Source organism: Bos taurus, chromosome 29, assembly GCF_002263795.3.
Source record: "Bos taurus isolate L1 Dominette 01449 registration number 42190680 breed Hereford chromosome 29, ARS-UCD2.0, whole genome shotgun sequence".
Classification (NCBI taxonomy): domain Eukaryota; kingdom Metazoa; phylum Chordata; class Mammalia; order Artiodactyla; family Bovidae; genus Bos; species Bos taurus.
In genome coordinates, this window is record NC_037356.1 from 36,136,734 (window position 1) to 36,158,461 (window position 21,728).

Genomic DNA, 21,728 nt, shown 5'->3' on the forward strand with positions numbered 1-21,728 from the left:
ATCCTTTTTAAAAAAATGTTTTTGTTATTACAACAACTTCACAAGAGATAACAGTAGTCTCTTGATTTAATGAAACAGAGCCTCTTCTGATTTTTTATCTGTTTAAACACAGGTTTCCACGCAGCTGTGGTCACAGTGGCTCCACCCTCACACTGCTGGGGTCAACCAGAGCCACCCTGCCCTCCTGAGTCTCTGCCTCCATCCCACCCTGGGGAGGTTGCTTCTGCTTCCTGTCTGGCTCACCCTCCCCTCCACCACTCCTAAATAGTGCTGCTTCTGGAAGCTTAGTCCATGTCCAGGACCTTCTCCTTTCTCCCCAAGGCAATCACATCTGTTTGCAGCCAACTCTGTGCTAATGACTCTTAAGTTACCGCGTGTATCCCAGACCCTCTCTCTTCTTCCCTCTACCTACATTCTGCCACCTACCTGATGGAGCCAGTCCAGAACTGACTTCTAGACACTTCCCTCCTCACCTACCTTTCTCATCTCAACAAACACCCCACCTTCCACCCAGTTGCTCAGACTTGAAAACTAAAGGTTGTGTGTGTGTGTGTGTGCGCGCGCTCAGTCATGTCCAACTCTTTGCAACCCATGGACTGTAGCCCACCAGGCTCTGTCCATGGAATTTTCTAGGCAAGAATACTGGAATGGGTTGCCATGTCCTTCTCCAGGTGATCTTCCCAACCCAGGGATCAAACCCAGGTCTCCTGCATTGCCAGGCAGATTCTTTACCACTAAGGCAACAGGGAAGCCCAAAATGAAGTGAAGTAACTCCATCTTTAATCAACAGACCTGTCTGTACCCCCAAAATAACGACTTCCTAATTCCTCCCGCCCTGGGCCTAATACCTTTAATTAAGGCCTTTGGTAGACCCCAAAGTCATACACTTCTTATTCTATTTTATCTGTGGGATTATTATAAGTGTACAGCGACTTTCCTGGTGATCCAGTGGGTACGCATCTGCCTGCCAAGGCAGCAGACATGGGTTTGACCCCTGATCCGGGAAGATTTCACATGTTCCAGGGCAACTAGGCCCAAACACCACAACAAAGCCTGTAAACCCTAGAGCCCATGTTCTGCAACTAGAAAAAGCCATCTCACAGCAAAGAAGACCCAGTGTAGCCACATAAATAAATAAAATTGAGAAGCGTATAGTACACAGCAAGTACTCATAAATAAGTGAACTACAAGAAAAGGACCTTTTTTTTTAAAGAATACCACTTCGAGGGGAAAGACAAAAAGTGTGAAAAGCATGAAGCGATCACAATTCCCAGCAGAGTGGCCACCGCCCCCGTGCTGTACCTTGAGCTCCTGCTTGGGCTCCACGTTCTTGATTGTTGTGTAGTACACGTGGTGGCCATACTGATACGCCACCAGGTTCTGCTCCAGGTGGTTCTGGGCCGGACGCACGAACATCATCCAGTTACAGAGGGTCTCGTCTGACAACTCAAACCACAGGTCTTCGTGCAAATCCCTGTCCTTTCTGTCCCCTTTATCGAGAGAAACCTGCAACCAGAGTGAAAGTGAAAAGACACCTACACACACAACCGCTAACATCATAGATGGTTGTGTAGTAATATGCAAAATGCTGTTCTTTAAATTAACCAGATACACTGGTTCTCCCCTTTGTATCTGGAAAGATACTGGAATTGTGTCTTACCAAATGAAAAAGGGAAAAACGCTTTCTAACGACCCAGTCATAGGATTACCTAGCAAAATCTAAAAGTCAGCACACTGACTGTACAGTTTTGGTTGCCATTTCATCATTAACTAACACATCAAAAAATGCTATTGATAAGCCAGAAAGTGCAAGAAAAATACTCTCCAGTTCATTGTAAGTGGCTTCCTTTGGGGTTTCAATTGCATTCATTTATAACGTGGAGGCTGGTGACAGATCGTTCTCTCTACAAAGTGATATTCTTTCGTGGACGTCTTGAGCTCTCATCAAGAAAATCTCCCCATGACAGCTGCTGATTTCTCAAAAACACACCCCATATATTCTCTCCTCCCAGTGTTCTTTCCCAGTTCTCCAGAGTGGCTCTCAAAAAGTAGACAGCAGAGGCTTTCGATCAAAGCAAAAGCATCGAAAGTGAGGAACAGACATCAGTATACACATACTTGAACATTCTGTAAACTATTCTTTAGCAGAAGATTCAACAGGATAGACCTGTTTCAAAGACTGAAAAAGAGGTTTTCCTAAAAACATTATGAGCACTTCACAGATGATATTGGTGTTGTTTAGTTACTAAGTTGTATGACTCTTTGCCACCCCACGAACTGTAGCCCACCTCTGTCCATGGGATGTCCTAGGCAAGAACACTGGAGTGGGTTGTCATTTCCTTCTCCAGATGATCTGCCCAACCCAGAGATGGAACCTATGTCTCCTACATTGGCAGGAGGATTCTTCACCACTGAGCCACTAGGGAAGCCCAACAGATAACATGAGTTGACCTAATTCTCTTTGTATTATAGTCAAAGTTAATATTCAAAAAAAAAGTTGTCAAGCCTCTATTATAGGTTGAACTGGTTTCCCCCATAATTCATACATTGAAGTTCCAGCCCCTAGTAGCTTCAGACTGTAACTGCATTTGGAGGCAAAGCTTTGGAAGAGGTGATGAAGTCATCAGAGCAGGTCCTGTCCTTACAGGACAGGGAGATCAGGACACAGAGAAGCACCAGAGGCGCCGAGCACACAGGGACCGCCTAGTGCCAAGGCAGCCACCTGCAAGCCAAGGGCCGCAACCCAAGCCAAACCTGCCTGCACCTTGGCCTTGGCCTTCCAGCCTCCTGCAGTGTGACAAACACACATTGTTTAAGCCCCCTGGTCTGTGGTGTTTGGTCCTAGAAGCCCTCTAAGACTAGTCCAGCCCCTGAGAATGACAAGAGTTCAGAATTATTCACATAAGGCTTCAGGGTCTGAGGGCTTCCCTGGTGGCTCAGCGGTAAGACTCCACTGCCAATGCAGGAGATGCGGGGTAGATCCCTGGGTCGGGAAGATCCCCTGGAGAAGGAAATGGCAACCCACTCCAGTATTCTTGCCTGGGAAATCTCATGGACAGAGGAGCCTGGCAGGCTATAGTCCACAGAGTTGCAAAGAGTCAGACAGGACTAAGCGATTGAGCACACTGAGGTCTGAAACTGTACCGTCCATGTTATAGGTAAGAGAGAAAATGTCTACATTTAAATCGGTCAAGCTTAGAAAGAAAAACACAGTGAACAACTGCTATGAGGCTGAACTGGGAGGCTCGGTGGGAAAATGCATGCCCCTTACAAGTCATCAGGACACGAGGGGACTGGGACAAAGTGTACATTACCTTGAGGTGGATGTAACAGTCCTTCAGCTCCGATTCCCTGACCAGTGGCCCCTCCACGGGGCCAAACTGGGTGCGCTTGGGGATGCGCCTCTTGGAGAACACGCCGCCCAGGAACCTGTCAATGTAGAGCACCAGCGGGAGGCTGGCCCGCGCCCGCGTCAGCACTGGCCGGTTGGGGATCGGGTGCAGGGGGCCGTGCTTCGGGCACACGGAAGAGTGTGCATTGTTACACTCCTCGCACCCTGAACGAGAAAGAAAGCCTCTAGGTGACGGGCTCGGGGGAAAGGGTCCTAACCTGGACAACCCTCATGTCTAAGTTTTTAAAACCAAATTCAATCAGCTCCTACAACTGCACAACCCATTCCACTGTAATACACGACTCTCCAGAGACTGGGAGAATCCTGGTCTTTTCTTCTAAAATCAGGCAGAATTTGCTTGTGGCCTGCCAAAAATAATAAGCAGGCTGTGACTGATTTTTCTACTGGAAGTCCATTGGAAGAGTGGCAGCAAATTTACAAGTCAACGTGGCTGAGTGCAGCAAAAACGAACACAGCATTGTCGAGCAACTACACTCCAATTTAAAAATAAGTAAAAAAAAGTTTACAAATCAAATAAAACATGTTTGGAAAGAGGAAAGAGGTGCTTATTAGTTGCTTAAATGCTGCAAAATCGGATGAAACAAATGAGGTAAACTTTATAGTATGTAAATTATAGGTCAATAAACCTGTTGTTTTTTTTTTTAAACCTGACAATATAGTCAGTTTCCTCAAAGGGAGTTGTAGAAACAGTGCTGTTAAATTTGAGATTCCCATGCATTTGCGTGAAGATAATGCTGAAGTGAATGAATTTAGCATCCCACGCTTCATTCTCCCAATGACACAACGAGGCTAGCCCTGATATGTACGTTCAGCTCATTCCGGGAGTGATGGGTTTGCACTGAGCGTCCACATCCACCCACTTTTTCCCAGAGTCCCCCACCTGGAGCTGACCGCCAGGCTGCAATGTGTACAGCAGCAGAACAGAGGAAAGAGACTGCGCCCCACAGAGAGCAGACTCCTGACTCAACACATCTAGTCAACCAACTGCATCTCACCCAACTGGCTGTGGGGTAGCCTGGCTTAGGAAACAGGTATTTTCAATTTCTACAACTCTCCAATAATGGAGAGCTACCTTGTGTTCATATTTAGAAGATTAAAGTGACTTCCTGTGTATTTGACTAAGGAGTCGCCTTGAAAACTTAAGAATTCAAAGAAAAGCAAAACGAGGAAATTCTCTTTTGGGTATGGAGATGAACACAGACCCCAGGCAAACAGTCTCACCACCACCATGCAGAAGGTCCCAGGAGAGATACGGTGAGACCACAAAGCTCTGCATGGCCTTGTAACTCGAAAGAGGAGATAAGGACTTTGCCATCTATGTGGGACACTGGTAGGCAGCAGCGGTGGCTTGGTGGAAGGCAGCAGGCCCTCCAAGCAGGCAGGACAGACAGGCAGTAGTATTGGCTGGCTGTGGGCACCAGCAACCGGACCACCTGTACTGGAATCCTGATTCCTGCAACAACTGAGCAGGACCTCTAGAAAGCTGCCGACTTCGCAAGCCCATGGAGAGCATTGCTCAAGTTAGGAAACTAGTGCAGAGCCCTAGGGCCCAGGGTGTGAGAGGCGTCCTTTTACAGTAGGCATTTTTTAAGGTTGGTACGAAGAGAGGTGAGGCACCAAACATGTGAAAGAAGGAATGGCCGGATCTGCCAGGACTGGACACCATCACGGCCTGGCAGCTGGGTCTCTGAGATCAGAGGCTGAGGCTTGGTCCTGACCAAGCCCCAGCCCCTGTGACACCAGCAGGCTGCCCAGCTTCCTCCGGCAGCCGCTCGTGGATGCGATCGGAGCTCTAGCAGCAGCCAACACCTCCCTCCCTGGCTGTCCGAGGATGACGGGAAAGGGCGCCTTCAGAGAGACAAGCAGAGTCTGCCCTGGGAGCCCTAACAGAGGGGCCCACCCTGCACCCGAGAAGCAGCCCCACTTACACAAGTCATGCGGGTCGAAGGGCCGAGGGGGGTCAGGTTCCCAGTCATCCAGGTCAGTGTCCTCACCATCTTCCTCCTCCTCATCCTCAGAATCCTCGTCCTCGTCCTCGTCCTCCTCCTCCTTGGCCTCCAGTCTGGCCATGGGGTTCTGCAGAGTCGCCAGAGGGTCCGAGCCATCCACACTCTCAATTGAGGGTAACACCTGGTTGTGCACCGGCAGCGAGGCCTGGACAAGGTTTAATCACAACGTCAGCACAGCCCACGTGGGGTCGGAGGGAACCCGGACACACAGAACACAAGGTTTTAATGGAAGGTACTCCAGTATTCTTGCCTGGGAAACCCCACGGACAGAGGAGCCTGGGGAGCTACAGTCCATGGGGTCACAAAGGGTCTGACATGACTGAGCAACTAACACACACGCACACACTCTTCTCACCAGCTCCCTCTGAGGCCGTGCAGAAAGGCCTATCTATGGACAGTAATGAGGAATCCGTTTTCATTTTTGCTGTTTCTGTCCCACATCTGGGCTCCTTTCATGTCAGCAAGAGTTTCAAACCTCACAAGCTCCTGCCAGAGGGCTGGGGACCCTCATCCTGACCCCGCCCTTCACTTCAAGTCCCACCTCCTCACTCTCTCAGCCTTTCCAAACTTGCTTGAGAGGCCTGCCCTGCCTCCCGGGAGACTTCAAATATGAATGTAACAAACCCTTCCACACCCTCCTGGAGCATGTGTGGTACCATCAGCTGCAACATCTTGGTTCTGGGTGGGGCCCTCCTGCCTCTGCAAGTGGCCACACCCTAGTGCAAGTAAAGGCCTGACCAGCCTGCAACCACGTGGCTTTAGAACTTTACACGTGGTGCAAGATGCAGGTGGCAAAATTCAGTGGGTATGGGCGCACTTTCACACACTCCAGAGAGGTCAAGGTTTGACTTTGACCTTAAGAAAAGAGATGCCTACTTGGTTCATCATGCTGAAATATGCTGAAATTATCTTCTGCAAATAAGACATGGTTTATGTCATAGATTAGATTAATGCCACTTTACCAAATATGCTGGAAGAAAATAATGTTGTCTTGAGAGTCCTCACTGGGGTTATACACCACCCAGGCCCTCTTATGCAAGGGTGTTTCTCCTGCCCCAGTAGCACCATCAGTTATATCAAGCTACTTCCCTTGCCTGTATCTGTCCTCCCCTAGAACACTTGCTCTTCCCTTTAGGCAATCTCCTAAATCCTGTCTTCTTCCACCTCTCCAGGAACCATCTCTGCTCTCTCTCCTGTACATCTGCAGTCACAGAAGCCCACCTGACAACATCGTCCAGCCCACCAGGCAGCCCAAATGGTTCCGAAATATCTCAGGAATGTTACCGGGGGGTCAAGAGCCCCCCGAATTTCCTCTCGAGTTAGACCAAGTAAGTCCACCGCTCCGCCACGTGAAGACAGCTCCTCCAGTACTTCAAGACCAAAACCCCTAGGTCATGGACTCATTTCTCATGAGGTGAATCATCCAGATCCCTCAGGGTCTTGCTGGGTCCATTCAGCCCTCAGTGGATCCCCATCAGCCTGCACCTGCACTCACTGAAGACGGCCACTTCCTAGCGCTGCTCCATCAGGACTCTGTAGGTCCCCAAGACCCTGGGCCTAGCTGTCCCCTCACAGAGGATCAGATCAGATCAAATCAGTCGCTCAGTCGTGTCCGACTCTTTGCGACCCCATGAATCGCAGCACGCCAGGCCTCCCTGTCCATCACCAACTCCCGGAGATCACCCAGACTCACGTCCATCGAGTCAGTGATGCCATCCAGCCATCTCATCCTCTGGCGTCCCCTTCTCCTCCTGCCCCCAATTCCTCCCAGCATCAGAGTCTTTTCCAATGAATCAACTCTTCGCATCAGGTGGCCAAAGTACTAGAGTTTCAGCTTTAGCATCATTCCTTCCAAAGAAATCCCAGGGCTGATCTCCTTCAGAATGGACTGATTGGATCTCCTTGCAGTCCAAGGGACTCTCAAGAGTCTTCTCCAACACCACAGTTCAAAAGCATCAATTCTTCGGTGCTCAGCTTTCTTCACAGTCCAACTCTCACATCCATACATGACCACAGGAAAAACCATAGCCTTGACTAGACAAACCTTTGTTGGCAAAGTAATGTCTCTGCTTTTGAATATGCTATCTAGGTTGGTCATAACTTTCCTTCTAAGGAGTAAGCATCTTTTAATTTCATGGCTGCAGTCACCATCTGTAGTGATTTTGGAGCCCAGAAAAATAAAGTCTGACACTGTTTCCACTGTTTCCCCATCTATTTCCCATGAAGTGATGGGACCGGATGCCATGATCTTCGTTTTCTGAATGTTGAGCTTTAAGCCAACTTTTTCACTCTCCACTTTCATTTTCATCAAGAGGCTTTTGAGTTCCTCTTCACTTTCTGCCATAAGGGTGGTGTCATCTGCATATCTGAGGTGATTGATATTTCTCCTGGCAATCTTGATTCCAGCTTGTGTTTCTTGCAGTCCAGCGTTTCTCATGATGTACTCTGCAGAGAAGTTAAACAGGGTGACAATATACAGCCTTGACGAACTCCTTTTCCTATTTGGAACCAGTCTGTTGTTCCATATCCAATTCTAACTGTTGCTTCCTGACCTGCATACAAATTTCTCAAGAGGCAGATCATGTGGTCTGGTATTCCCATCTCTTTCAGAATTTTCCACAGTTTCTTGTGATGCACACAGTCAAAGGCTTTGGCATAGTCAATAAAGCAGAAATAGATGTTTTTCTGGAACTCTCTTGCTTTTTCTATGATCCAGCGGATGTTGGCAATTTGATCTCTGGTTCCTCTGCCTTTTCTAAAACCAGCTTAAACATCAGGAAGTTCACGGTTCACATATTGCTGAAGCCTGGCTTGGAGAATTTTGAGCATTACTTTACTAGCGTGTGAGATGAGTGCAATTGTGCGGTAGTTTGAGCATTCTTTGGCATTGCCTTTCTTTGGGATTGGAATGAAAACTGACCTTTTCCAGTCATGTGGCCACTGCTGAGTTTTCCAAATTTGCTGACATATTGAGTGCAGTACTTTCACAGCATCATCTTTCAGGATTTGGAATAGCTCAACTGGAATTCCATCACCTCCACTAGCTTTGTTCATAGTGATGCTTTCTAAGGCCCACTTGACTTCACATTCCAGGATGTCTGGCTCTAGGTCAGTGATCACACCATCGTGATTATCTGGGTCGTGAAGATCTTTTTTGTACAGTTCTGTGTATTCTTGACACCTCTTCTTAATATCTTCTGCTTCTGTTAGGTCCATACCATTTCTGTCCTTTATCGAGCTCATCTTTGCATGAAATGTTCCTTTGGTATCTCTGATTTTCTTGAAGAGATCCCTAGTCTTTCCCATTCTGTTGTTTTCCTCTATTTCTTTGCATTGATCGCTGAAGAAGGCTTTTTTATCTCTTCTTGCTATTCTTTGGAACTCTGCATTCAGATGTTTATATCTTTCCTTTTCTCCTTTGTTTTTCGCTTCTCTTCTTTTCACAGCTATTTGTAAGGCCTCCTCAGAGAGCCATTTTGCTTTTTTGCATTTCTTTTCTATGGGAATGGTCTTGATCCCCGTCTCCTGTACAATGTCATGAACCTTATTCCATAGTTCATCAGGCACTCTATCTATCAGATCTAGGCCCTTAAATCTATTTCTCACTTCCACTGTATAAACATAAGGGATTTGATTTAGGTCATACCTTAATGGTCTAGTGGTTTTCCCTACTTTCTTCAATTTAAGTCTGAATTTTGCAATAAGGAGTTCATGATCTGAGCCACAGTCAGCTCCTGGTCTTGTTTTTGCTGACTGTATAGAGCTTCTCCGTCTTTGGCTGCAAAGAATATAATCAATCTGATTTTGGTGTTGACCATCTGGTGATGTCCATGTATAGAGTCTTCTCTTGTGTTGTTGGAAGAGGGTGTTTGTTATGACCAGTGCATTTTCTTGGCAAAACTCTATTAGTCTTTGCCCTGCTTCATTCTGTATTCCAAGGCCAAATATGCCTGTCACTCCAGATGTTTCTTGACTTCCTACTTTTGCATTCCAGTCCCCTATAATGAAAAGGACATCTTTTTTGGGTGTTAGTTCTAAAAGGTCTTGTAGGTCTTCATAGAACCGTTCAACTTCAGCTTCTTCAGTGTTACTGGTTGGGGCATAAACTTGGATTACTGTGATATTGAATGGTTTGCCTTGGAAATGGAACCCCTATCTTCTGCTCAGGACTTAACAGTAGATTTTTACTTAAATGGAAATTTATCCCTAGGAAATTTCATTGTACCACCTCTTCCGTTCTTCTAGCCAGGCAAGATCTTTCAGAACCTTGGTCTCATATCTCACACCTTGGCTGCCCCCTCAGCTTGGTCTCCATTGCCCATTTGCGTGCATTTTCACGTGAGTCCAGCTTGCCGCTCCAACTGCACCACAGGGATGGAGACCATAGGCTTTGGAGTCAGAGAGATTTGGATTAAACTCCTGGCTCCACCACTCAGCAAGTGAACAAACTTCTCTGAACCTGTGTTTCTTTATTGTAAAAAGGACATGGAGAAGGCAATGGCACCCCACTCCAGTATTCTTGCCTGGAGAATCCCAGGGACGGGGGAGCCTGGTGGGCTGCCGTCTATGGGGTCGCACAGAGTCGGACAGGACTGAAGCGACTTAGCAGCAATACATACCTCATAAGCTGTTGTGAGGATTAAATGGAACGATGTGTGCATGAGGCCAGTGGTAGTGTCCAGCATTTAGTAAGCGTTTACTATTAATCATAGATTATTATTGTCGTAAGTCCTTTAAGGACTGAAGCGACAGCACGTGTTTCCTCTACAGCCCTAACAGGCTGCTGGGCATGCGGCAGGTGGCCAGGGGAGGTCAGGCTGCAGAGAGGCAGTTGGCCCTTTGGAAAGGATGTCAATCCCTCTAGGCACCTAAAGGGACTCTGCCAATCGTCACAGAAAAGTGCATTTTCAGTTGTGCATCTACATCTAAGAACTTCTTAAACTCCGTGAAGAAACAGTATTGTGGGCGTTTACAGAATCTGACCTGCTCTGGCAATTAAAGGTCACTGCCCAACATGAGAAACCCTCAGGCTGAAGAAGGCAGATAAGATCAGCTGCCTCAAACAGCACCTGCATGTCTGAACTATGCGTTCACTCAGCCCAGGAGCCCAGACTCATTTATGATCTTCCACCTGCAGCTCAGGGCCTTGTACAAGTGTTGACAGGAGGACACGATTCTGGGACATGCTCCTGCTTCAACTTCAATAAAAACAAGAAAACGCCCATTGGGGTGAGGTCTCAACAAAGAAAAAAGGGCAGGGACTTCTGGCCACGAAACTCCGTCTGCCACCCCTCTGGGTCCTCACTTGCTCAGCTCCCGCTTGCTACCTCAGAGCGCTCTGAGCGGCTCTGGTATCACCCTTAGCTTTGAGCCACTTAAATTCTATGCCAGCATTAGGGATGAATGTTATCACACATTGAGCAAACCAAAGCATACATCCACCTCCACTCCTCATAAATTCTTCATCTCTTTGCAGAGCTGACCTGAAAGAATAAAATCAGCAATTGAGAGTTACTCCTGTGAAGCTGCAATGTTATTTTTTCCTAACTGATGCTGCTAGAAAGACTGTGGTCAGGCAAGTTACTGTTGGCTTCTTGCCACCGTGGAAAAGCTGACATTAAAACAGACCGACAACCTCCTCATCCCCAGGCTGCAACTCTCCTCAAAGGCTGTGACAAGGAAAAGGCTGGAAGGCTTCAGCAGTATCTAGAGCAGGGATTCCCAGCCTGCAGGATCTAATGCCTGATGATCTGAGGTGGATCTGATGCAATAATAAGAGAAATAAAGTGCACAGTAGATGGGATGTGCTTGAATCATCCTGAAACCATCCCCTTCTGCGTCTGTAGAAAAACTGTCTTCTAGGAAATAGGTCCCTGGTGCCAAAAAGGTGGGGTACCACTGAAAGAGAACTGATACGATACACACAGATGGAACATACACCAGAATCATGAGAGCTACTGTTGAAAAGCACGGCTGATCATCAATTTGTAGGTAAGAACTGTGTATATCAGACAGCCTGGACCTTAACACACAGGAGGCATGTGTTACAGATTTGTTTAATTAATAATTCAGATTCAGCTGCCATTCACTGAGTGCCAGCCATACATTTAAGCTCCTTTGAGGCCAAGTCATTTTACCACCAGGTCCTAAGAGGCAGAGATGAAATGCACACTCTGATTTGGCCTGGCTTTCCCACTGCCTCACAATGGCCCCTGAGGCGTGGGGTCTGTTCGAGGAGGAGGTAAACTGCACACACACCTGGTGGGCCGAGCAACCAGCTAACACAGCTGCTCCTGAGGCAACAGCCAGGCAGCAGGGCGGGGAGCCGTGGGTGTCAACTCCACTTGGAGGGAAAGAATAGTAACAAAGCTAGTGTACGCGCCTGCATGCTGTCACGCACCATAAAACGTGGGAGAGGAAAAGGAATTTGTTAAAGTCATGGTATACTTTCTCCTTCCCACTTAGCATCACTCTCGGTAATTATTTCTGAAACGACATCACGCACTGCAGGACACAATTTATCTGAGAGGGAAGGATGAAACAACACTGGACGGCAGCAAACACAGCAGAATGCTCTGGGTTCCTGCTGAGGCCAATCATGAGGGCAGCATGTTTTCCTCACAGTGTGTGGGGAGTCACACATGTCCTTGCTCAGAAACAAAGCAGAGACTGCGCTTCTAGTCTGGGAGCTCCATGCCTTCCTTATGGATGGGGGAACGCATCAATGAACAAGGCTTCACGTGGATGTCGCTACCGCTAAAGACAACTGAAAACAGGAAACTTTTTGCAAAGGATAAAAGAAAAAAAAAAAAGAAAAAACACCTATCATCTATGTTAAATCCTCACTCCAGCTTTCTATCCAGAATTTATCCAGGTCACAGAATAAACTGATGATCACTGAGGTGTTACAGCCAGAAATAAAAATCGTGCCGGTTGAAAGGAAACTGCAGTAAAGACAGAGGCGAGGCAGTGGCAACAGAGCTGTCTGAGTACAACTTTTCTTTTGTGCAAAACATGAAACAGGCAGGTTGTTTCAGGAGATGGGAGAAGATGAAGGGCCCTTTGAGATGCAATGGCAACAAAACCTCTAATTAAAACGATATCTTAAAATTAAAACAACAAAATGCCACTTTGCTTATCAGATTGGCACAATTTTAAAAGAATGCAAATACCCAGTATGGAAATGGGAGAGCTCATATATTGTTGGTGGGAATGTAAACTTTTTCAGTATCAGAGATGCAATTTGAAAGTCCTATCAAAATAACTTTCCCGTTTATGCTTATAAATTTCAAACATATCTCAGAGAGAACAGCGTAATAGATGTTATCCACCAGTCACTCAGCTTCAAAACTTATCAACTTATAGCTCACCTCTCTTCAACTGTTCACCCACCCACTTTCCCCTCACTGGATTGTTTTGAAGCAAACTTCAAACACTATACACTTTCATCTCAAAGTAGTTCAGTAGATAACTCTTTTTTTAAAAACGACTTTTACATTTTATTATCATACCTAAAAAAAAAAATCACTCCTTAATATCATCAAATATCCGGTTATTGTTAGGAGTTCCCCCAACTGTCTTACATTTTTTTCTTTTTTACAGTAGGATGGTTCATGTCAGAACCCAAACAAGGTCTGCCTATTGCACCTGACTGATACGTCTCTGACGTCTCTTTAATCAGTAAGTTCTCTTTCTCTTCTTTTTCTCTGCAATTTGTCTGCTCCTCACAGTGTAGACTGTGCTGACTGCATCCATGTGGCCTTATAACTTGTTCCGCTTTGTTGACTCTGCCTCCTATTCACTGGCAGTGAAGCCTAGAGACTCGATCAGATTCAGCTTTCATTTGGGGGGAGGAAGAGGAATACCTCCTATGTGGTAAAACACAAGAGGAGGCACACAAGACCAGGAACCCCATAATGAATTCTCTCTTTGTAGTGATGTCAACAGTGTTCAGGGGGGTGAGCTGGTCCATTCACTGCAAAGTGCCTCCTCAGCTTTTTCCTGATGACAGGAGATGAGAAATGGTGATGCTTTAAGCCAATCATCCCCTTTCACTTATTAGCTGGATGCTTCCGTAATGAAATTTCCCTCATCAAGCGAGGATATTCCGGGGGAAAGGCTGGATTCGTGCCCATCACTTACCACTTTTCCCAATAACACTGCGGTCTCCTAGCATCCTGAGAAAGTGACCAAAGAGTATTTCTTTTCCTATCAGTATGAACTCGTGGGTTTTAAATATACGTAATGTGTTTCAATCTATCAGAGATATTTTTCCTTTTTAATGGGTCAAATTGTACCCCCCATTTTGGCCTCTTCAGTTACATCTTGAGCTCTTTTCCCAGGACCCTGGAGAGAAGTTTTTATCAGTATTTGCTTCTTTCATTCTGATAAGACAGGATGTTTCAGGTAGATGTTTCAGGTACATCTCCAGCCCCAGAGCTAGAATCTGTCATTTTTCTAAGTAGCCCTGATTCCTCTCATTGGGAAGCTGTATTTAGAGACCACACAGAATCATTGCTACTGGACTGATGACTATATCCAAATCTTTCCAGTGGACAGAATTAGAAAACCTATTTTTAAGAGAAAAAAAATCCTGAGTTTATACTGATATTCTAATTCAAATTTAGGATTCAAACTTTTTATTTAACTTGTGAGATTTTTATATTTGTATCTTTCTTCACTTTCACAAAAATCTTAGTTCTTATATAATTTAAAATGTGAATATCTTTAGTCTCTATCATTTCTCTTTGGAGAATTTACTCTAAGGAAATAATCTGATATGACATCTATGAGAGCGTTCTGCATACTAGCAGAAAAGAAAGTAAGGAAGGGAGAAAGAAAGAACCTACATATACAAACAATCGACATTTTAGGAATCAGTGAACTAAAATGGACTGGAATGGGCAAATTTAATTCAGATGACCATTGTATCTACTACTGTGGGCAAGAATCCCTCAGCCGAAAAGGAGTAGCTCTCATAGGCAACAAAAGAGTACAAAATGCAGTACTTGGGTACAATCTCAAAAATGACAGAATGATCTCTGTTCGTGTCCAAGGCAAACCATTCAATATCACGGTAATCCAAGTCTAAGCCCCAACCAGTAACACTGAAGAAGCTGAAGTTGAACCGTTCCATGATGACGTACAAGACCTTCTAAAATTAACACCCAAAAAAGATGTCCTTTTCATCTTGCATTCCATAGGGAACTGGAATGTAGAAGTAGGAGTAGAGAAACATCAGGAGTAACAGGCAAATTTGGCCTTGGAGTATGGAATGAAGCAGGGCAAAGGCTAACAGAGTTTTCCAAGAGAATATACTGGTCACAGCAAACACCCTCTTCCAAAAACACAAGACTCTACACATGCACATCACCAGATGGTCAATACCGAAATCAGACTGATTATAGTCTTTATAGCCAAAGATGGAGAAGCTCTATATAGTTAGCAAAAACAAGACCAGGAACTGACTGTGGCTCAGATTTGCAATAACTCCTTATTGTAAAATACAGACTTAAATTGAAGAAAGTAGGGAAAACCACTAGACCATTCAGATATGACCTAAATCAAATCCCTTACAATCATACAGTAGAAGTGACAAATAGATTCAAGGGATTAGATCTGATAGTCAGAGTGCCTGAAGAACTATGGACAGAGGTTCATAACACTGTACAGGAGGCAGTGATCAAGACTATCCCCAAGAAAAAGAAATGCAAAAAGGCAAAATGGTTGTCTGATGAGGCCTTACAAATAGCTGTGAAAAGGAGAGAAGCTAAAATCAAAGAAGAAAAGGAAAGATGTACCCATTTGAATGCAGAATTCCAAAGAACAGCAAGAAGAGATAAGAAAGCCTTCCTCAGTGATCAGTGCAAAGAAATAGAGGAAAACAATAGAATGGGAAAGACTAGAGATCTCTTCAAGAAAATTAGAGATACCAAGGGAACATTTCATGCAAAGATGGGCACAATAAAGGACTGAAATGGTATGGACCTGACAGAAGCAGAGAGGTGGCAAGAAGAGGTGGCAAGAACACACAGAGGGAGACCAGGAGTGGAGTCCACCAGAGCTGCAGTGTGGTGGCTGAATGTAAAAAAAGTATCCACGGAGAACACCGAAAATTCAGTGGATTCAAAATCCATTAAAACTTCAGAGACAAAGATCTTACACGGAAGCAAATCAATGGACTCTGGAATATCCTTGGAAGAGAGTTACAAAATGATTATCTTGAAATGGGTTTATGTATAATAATCAATAATAAGAACTTCCACGAAAATACTGGCATGGCCTGTTGATCTGGTACAGACGTGGATGCAGTAAACCTCAGGGAAACCTTCACGAACTTGAAATATGAAGTCAGGATTAAAAATGTTCTTACGCGTAAAGAAATGTTGGAATTAATGAGCAACGTTTCTAAAGAAGACCATAGCAAAAGGAACAGGTTTATTTGCGTGCTTCTAAGCCACGGTAGCCTGGCGTGCTGCGATTCATGCGGTCGAAAAGAGTCGGACACGACTGAGCGACTGAACTGAACTGAACTGAAGCCATGGTGAAGAAGGAATCATTTTTGGAACCAATGGACCCGTCAATCTGAAAAAATTAGCAAGTTTCTTCAGAGGGGACTGTTGCAGAAGTCTGGCTGGAAAACCCAAACTTTTCATTATTCAGGTCTGCCGAGGCACAGAACTGGACTGTGGTATTGAGACAGACACTGGTGCTGAGGACAGCCTGTCAGAAAATACCAGTTGAGGCAGACTTCTTGTATGCATATTCTACAGCACCTGGTTACTTTTCCTGGCGAAACACAAAGTACAGATCCTGGTTCATCCAGGCTCTTTGTGAGATGCTGAAAAAGTACGCTCACAAGCTCGAGTTCATGCACATTCTTGGTTAACCAAAAGATAGCAATAGAATATGAGTCCTTTTTCACCGATTCCACTTTTCATGCAAAGAAACAGATTCCTTGTATTATGTCTATGCTCACAAAAGAACTGTATTTCTAATCACTAAGACATGGATGATTTTTGTTTTTAACTTGTATGCCAAGTGAGCAAACAGTGTAACCGGTACTACATTTTCCTCTCACCTCTAAATCTAACCTCATGACCCGGGTGATAGCTTTGAAACATGCCGCCTTCCTAGCAATAGAACTACTGTGCAGCTACCTCAACACAATTGGGTAGTTGAGACTGAGTTTAATGAAGATGAAATAAAAATGGATTGTGGAAATCATTATGAGAAGAAAAAAAAAAAAGAAAACACAGAGGAACTATACAAAAAAGATCTTCATGACCCAGATAACCATGATCTGTGATCTGTGATCACTGTGATCACTGTGATCACTCACCTAGAGCCAGATATCCTGGAATTCGATCTGTGATCTGTGATCTGTGATCACTGTGATCACTGTGATCACTCACCTAGAGCCAGATATCCTGGAATTCGAAGTCAAGCGGGCCTTAGGAAGCATCACTATGAACAAAGTCTGTGGAGGTGATGGAATTCCAGTTGAGCTATCTCAGATCCTAAAATGATGATGCTGTGAAAGTGCTACATTCAATATGCCAGCAAATTTGGAAAACTCAGCAGTGGCCACAAGACTGGACAAGGTCAGTTTTCATTCCAATGCCAAAGAAGGGCAATGCCAAAGAATGTTCAAACTACCACACAATTGCACTCATCTCACACGCTAGTAAATGCTCAAAATTCTCCAAGCCAGGCTTCAGCAGTACGTGAGCCATGAACTTCCAGATGTTCAAGCTGGGTTTAGAAAAGGCAGAGGAACCACAAATTCAATTGCTAACACTCGTTGGATCACAGAAGAAAACAAGAATCCCAGAAAAGCATCTACTTCTGCTTTATTGATTACACCAAAGCCTTTGACTGTGTAGATCACAACAAACTGGAAAATTCTTCAAGAGGTGGGAATACCAGACCACCTGACCTGCCTCCTGAGAAATCTGTATGCAGGTCAAGAAGCAAATGTTAGAACTGGACATGGAACGACAGACTGCTTCCAAATTCGGAAAGGAGTATGTCGAGGCTGTATATTGTCACTCTGTTTTTTAACTTATGTGCGGAGTACATCATGTGAAATGCCAGGCTGGATGAAGCACAAGCTGGAATCAGGATTGCCGGGAGAAATATCAAGAACCTCAGATATGCAGATGACACCACCCTTAAGGCAGAAAGTGAAGATAAACTAAAGAGCCTCTTGATGAAAGTGAAACAGGAGAGTGAAAAATCTGACTTAAAACTCAACATTCAATAAACAAAGATCATGGCATCCGGCCCCATCACTTCACGGCAAATAGATGGGAAAACAGTGGAAACAGTAACAGACTTTATTTTCTTGGGTTCCAAAATCACTGCAGATGGTGACTGCAGCCATGAAATTAAAAGAAGCTTGCTCCTTGGAAGAAAAGCTATGACCAACCTAGACAGCATATTAAAAATCATAGACATTACTTTGCCAACAAAGGCCCATCTAGCCAAAGCTATGGTTCTTCCAGTAGTCATGTATGGATGTGAGACTTGGACTGTAAAGAAAGCTGAGCGCCAAAGAATTGATGCTTTTGAACAGTGGTGTTGGAGATGACTCTTGAGAGTCCCTTGGTCTGCAAGGAGATCAAACCAGTCCATCCTAAAGGAAATCAGTCCTGAATGTTCATTGGAAAGACTGATGCTGAAGCTGAAACTCTAATACTTTGGCCACCTGATACAAAGAACTGACACATAGGAAAAGACTCTGATTCTGGAAAATATTGAAGGCAGGAGGAGAAGGGGATGACAGAGGATGAGACGGTTGGATGGCATCACCAACTCAATGGACATGAGCTTGCCAAGCTCCAGGAGTTGGTTAAGGACAGGGAAGCCTGGTGTGCTGCAGTCCATCGGGTCGCAAAGAGAAAGACACAATTGAGTGACTAAACTGATACACACAATAGTTGAAGAATATGAATGATAGTAAATCCCCATAATAGAACACTGTAACGCCAACAAAAATGATGATACAGCTTTCCAGGATGTTATTAAAAGAAAAAAATATCAAGATGAAAGCTACTTTAAAAGAAAAAAAAAATCAAATAAAGTGGTTAAAAATACAATGAACTTGTAAATAAAAACATAAAACCCCAAACAAAATATCAGCAAACCAAATCCAGACATACAAGAAAAGGAGTTTATTATAGAAAGAAAGGCTGGCTTAACTTTTGAGGTGGTTTAGTCACTAAGTTGTGTCTGAATCTTGAGACCCCAGTGGACTGTAGCCAGCCAGGCTTCTCTATCCATGGGATTCTCCCGGCAAGAATACTGGAGTGGGTTGCCATTTCCTTCTCCAGGGAATCTTTCTGACCCAGGGATCGAACTGGCGTCTCCTACATTGCAGGCAGATACTTAGGTGGATTCTTTACTGATTGATCCACTAGGGAAGTCTGTGACTTAACTTTTAAATATCAGTTAATATAATCTACCCTATTAACAATGAAGAGAAAAATCTCAACAGATTAAAAAAAAGCATTTGGTAAAAATCAACATCCATGAATAACAATCAACATCAATCAATAATAAACATTCATTAAAAACCATAAAGGGAGCTTTCTTCATTGACGTGTTCTTTTTATAAAAATCCTGCCTGCACGAGAGGACTTCCCTAGTGATGCAGCAGTTAAGACTCCATGCTTCCACTGAAGGGGGTGAAGGCTCAGTCCCTGGTTGGGGAACTAAGATCCTACGTGCCATGTGGTACAGCCAAAGGAAAAAAAAATCCCTGCACTAAACATCATTCTTCATAGTGAAGTAGTGAAAGTTTTCCCTCTGCAATCAGGAAGGAAAATGAGAAACCCTCACATCTACCAGCACCAACTCCATTCACTAATGGATTGGAGATCCTAGCCAGCAGAGCAAAGGGGAACAAAAGAAGAAATAAAAAGGAAAGACGTAAATGAGCAAACATTACAAAACAGAAACAGTTACAGACACAGAACAAAGTTACTAGAGTAGCAGAGGGTGGGGGATGGAAAGAAATAGGTATGGCAAATTAAGGGATACAGACTCTTAGCTGCAAAATAAAAGAGTCATCGGTATGAAAAGTGCAGTGTGGGGAATACAGTCAGTACACAGTATCTTTGTATGGTGACATGTTATAACTAGACATCATGGAATATATGAAATATATAGGAAAAAATCACTATGTTGTGTAACAGGAACTAACCCAGTGTTGTAGGTCAATTATACTTCAAAACCAAATAAAGTAAACCCTGCACTACCACATGACCCAGCAATCCCAGTCCTGGGCATACACTCCAAGAAAACCACAACTCAAAAAGACATCTGTATTTTTTTACTGCAGCACTATTTACAATAGCCAGGACATGGAAGCAACTTAGACATCCATCAACAGATGAATGGGTAAAGCAGCTGTGGTACGTGTATACAATGGAATATTACTCAACCATAAAAAGGAATGAAATTGAATCAGTTGTAGTGATGTGGATGAACCTAGAGCCTCCCATATACAGTAAAGGAAGTCAGAAACAGAAAAACAAATATCGTGTACTAACGCATATATGTGGAGTCTAGAAAAACGCTACTGATGAACCTATTTGCAGGGCAGGAATAGAGATGCAGATGTAGAGACTGGCCTTATGGACACAGCAGGTAAGGAGAGGGTAGGAAGAACTGAGGGAGTAGCACTGATGTAAATACATCACTGTGTATAAAACAGATGGCCAGTGGGAACCTACTAGGTTCCCAAGCCGAGCACAGGGAGCTCAGCGTGGTGCTCTGTGATGACCTAGAGGGGTGGGACTGGGGGATGGAGGGAGGTTCAAGAGGGAGGGGATGTATTTATACATAGAGCTGATTCGTGTTGTTGTATAGCAGAAACTAATACAACTTTGTCAAGTAATTATATTCTAATTAAAAAAAAAAAACGGACTCATATAAAAAGAGATCATACGTGTGGTTACCAGAGGTGGTGGGTGGGGGGAAGGGGGAATGGATGAAGGTGGTCAAAACATACAAAGTTCCACCTACAAAATAGGTAAGTCCTAGGAGTGAACCCCACTCCAGTACTCTTGCCTGGAAAATCCCATGGACGGAGGAACCTGGTGGGCTGCAGTCCATGGGGCCGCTGAGAGTCGGACACGACTGAGCGGCTTCACTTTTGCGTTTCACTTTCATGCATTGGAGAAGGAAATGGCAACCCACTCCAGTGTTCTTGCCTGGAGAATCCCAGGGACAGGGGAGCCTGGTGGGCTGCCATCTATGGGGTCGCACAGAGTCGGACACAACTAAAGTGACTTAGCAACAGCAGTAGCAGGAGTGTAATGAATAGTATGATAAATAAAATTAACACTGCTGTGTGTTATACACAAAAGCAGTTAAGAGAGTAAATCCTAAGAGTTCTCATCACCAAAAAAAGGTTTTTTTTCGATTTTTTTTAAATTTTGGAGATGATGGATGTTCACTAAACTTACTGTGGCAACCGTTTCATGATGCATGTAAGTCAAATCATTATGCTGTACACCTTAAACTTATAATACATTGCTATATGTCAATTATATCTCAATAAAACCAAAGGGAAGAAAGATATAAGGACTGCAAAGAAGTAAAAATGTCAGTATTCATAGACAACATAATTATTTACCAAGAAAATTGAACTGTAACTTAGAAAATGAAATTTTTAAAAATTATACCATAATTTAAAATACCATCAAAAGACACCAAATATCTAACAGTAAATCTATTGAAAGACCTCTACCCATAAGACAATTTCTGAACTTTCATTTAAAACTCAGGGATACTGCTATATATAAAATAGATAACCAACAAGGACCTACTGTGTAGCACAGAGACCTATATTCAATAGCTTATAATAAGATACAATGGAAGAGAATGTAAAAAAAAGAATACACATATTTATACATGTATGTGCAACTCAATCACTGTGCTGTACACTTGACACACAACACTGTCAATCAACTATATTTCTATACAAATGTTAAAAATAGATAAAATTCAGGGATAGAACATATTCACAGATTAGAAGACTTAATATTAAATAAGATGTCAGTTTTTCACAAACTGACCCATAGGTACAATGAAATGCCAATAAATTTCCCATAGGACTTTGGTGGAAACTTCCAGGCTGATTCTACAATGTGTATGGAAAAGCAAGTGAAATTGTTGTGAAAGTGAAAGTCGCTCAGTCATGTCCAACTCTTTGCGACCCCGTGGACTATACAGTCCGTGGAGTTCTCCAGGTCAGAATACTGGAGCAGGTAGCCTTTCCCTTCTCCAGAGGATCTTCT

The 21,728-nt window shown here is 44.1% G+C and overlaps 1 protein-coding gene and 1 pseudogene across 3 annotated transcripts in view; one reads left to right on the forward strand and one right to left on the reverse strand.

The window, feature by feature from the left end:
* PRDM10 (PR/SET domain 10) overlaps window positions 1-21,728 on the reverse strand; it is a 98,769-nt gene that overhangs the window by 35,743 nt on the left and 41,298 nt on the right. For all 3 annotated transcript variants that reach the window (XM_005226844.5, XM_005226842.5, NM_001191168.2), the window contains 3 exons: window positions 5,341-5,566; window positions 3,315-3,556; window positions 1,303-1,506 (listed from right to left, as the gene is read on the reverse strand). In XM_005226844.5, the coding sequence (XP_005226901.1) occupies window positions 1,303-1,506; window positions 3,315-3,556; window positions 5,341-5,566 (672 nt within the window). The remainder of the gene's footprint in view (window positions 1-1,302; window positions 1,507-3,314; window positions 3,557-5,340; window positions 5,567-21,728) is intronic.
* LOC101902734 (caspase-3-like) lies at window positions 15,156-16,418 on the forward strand (annotated as a pseudogene).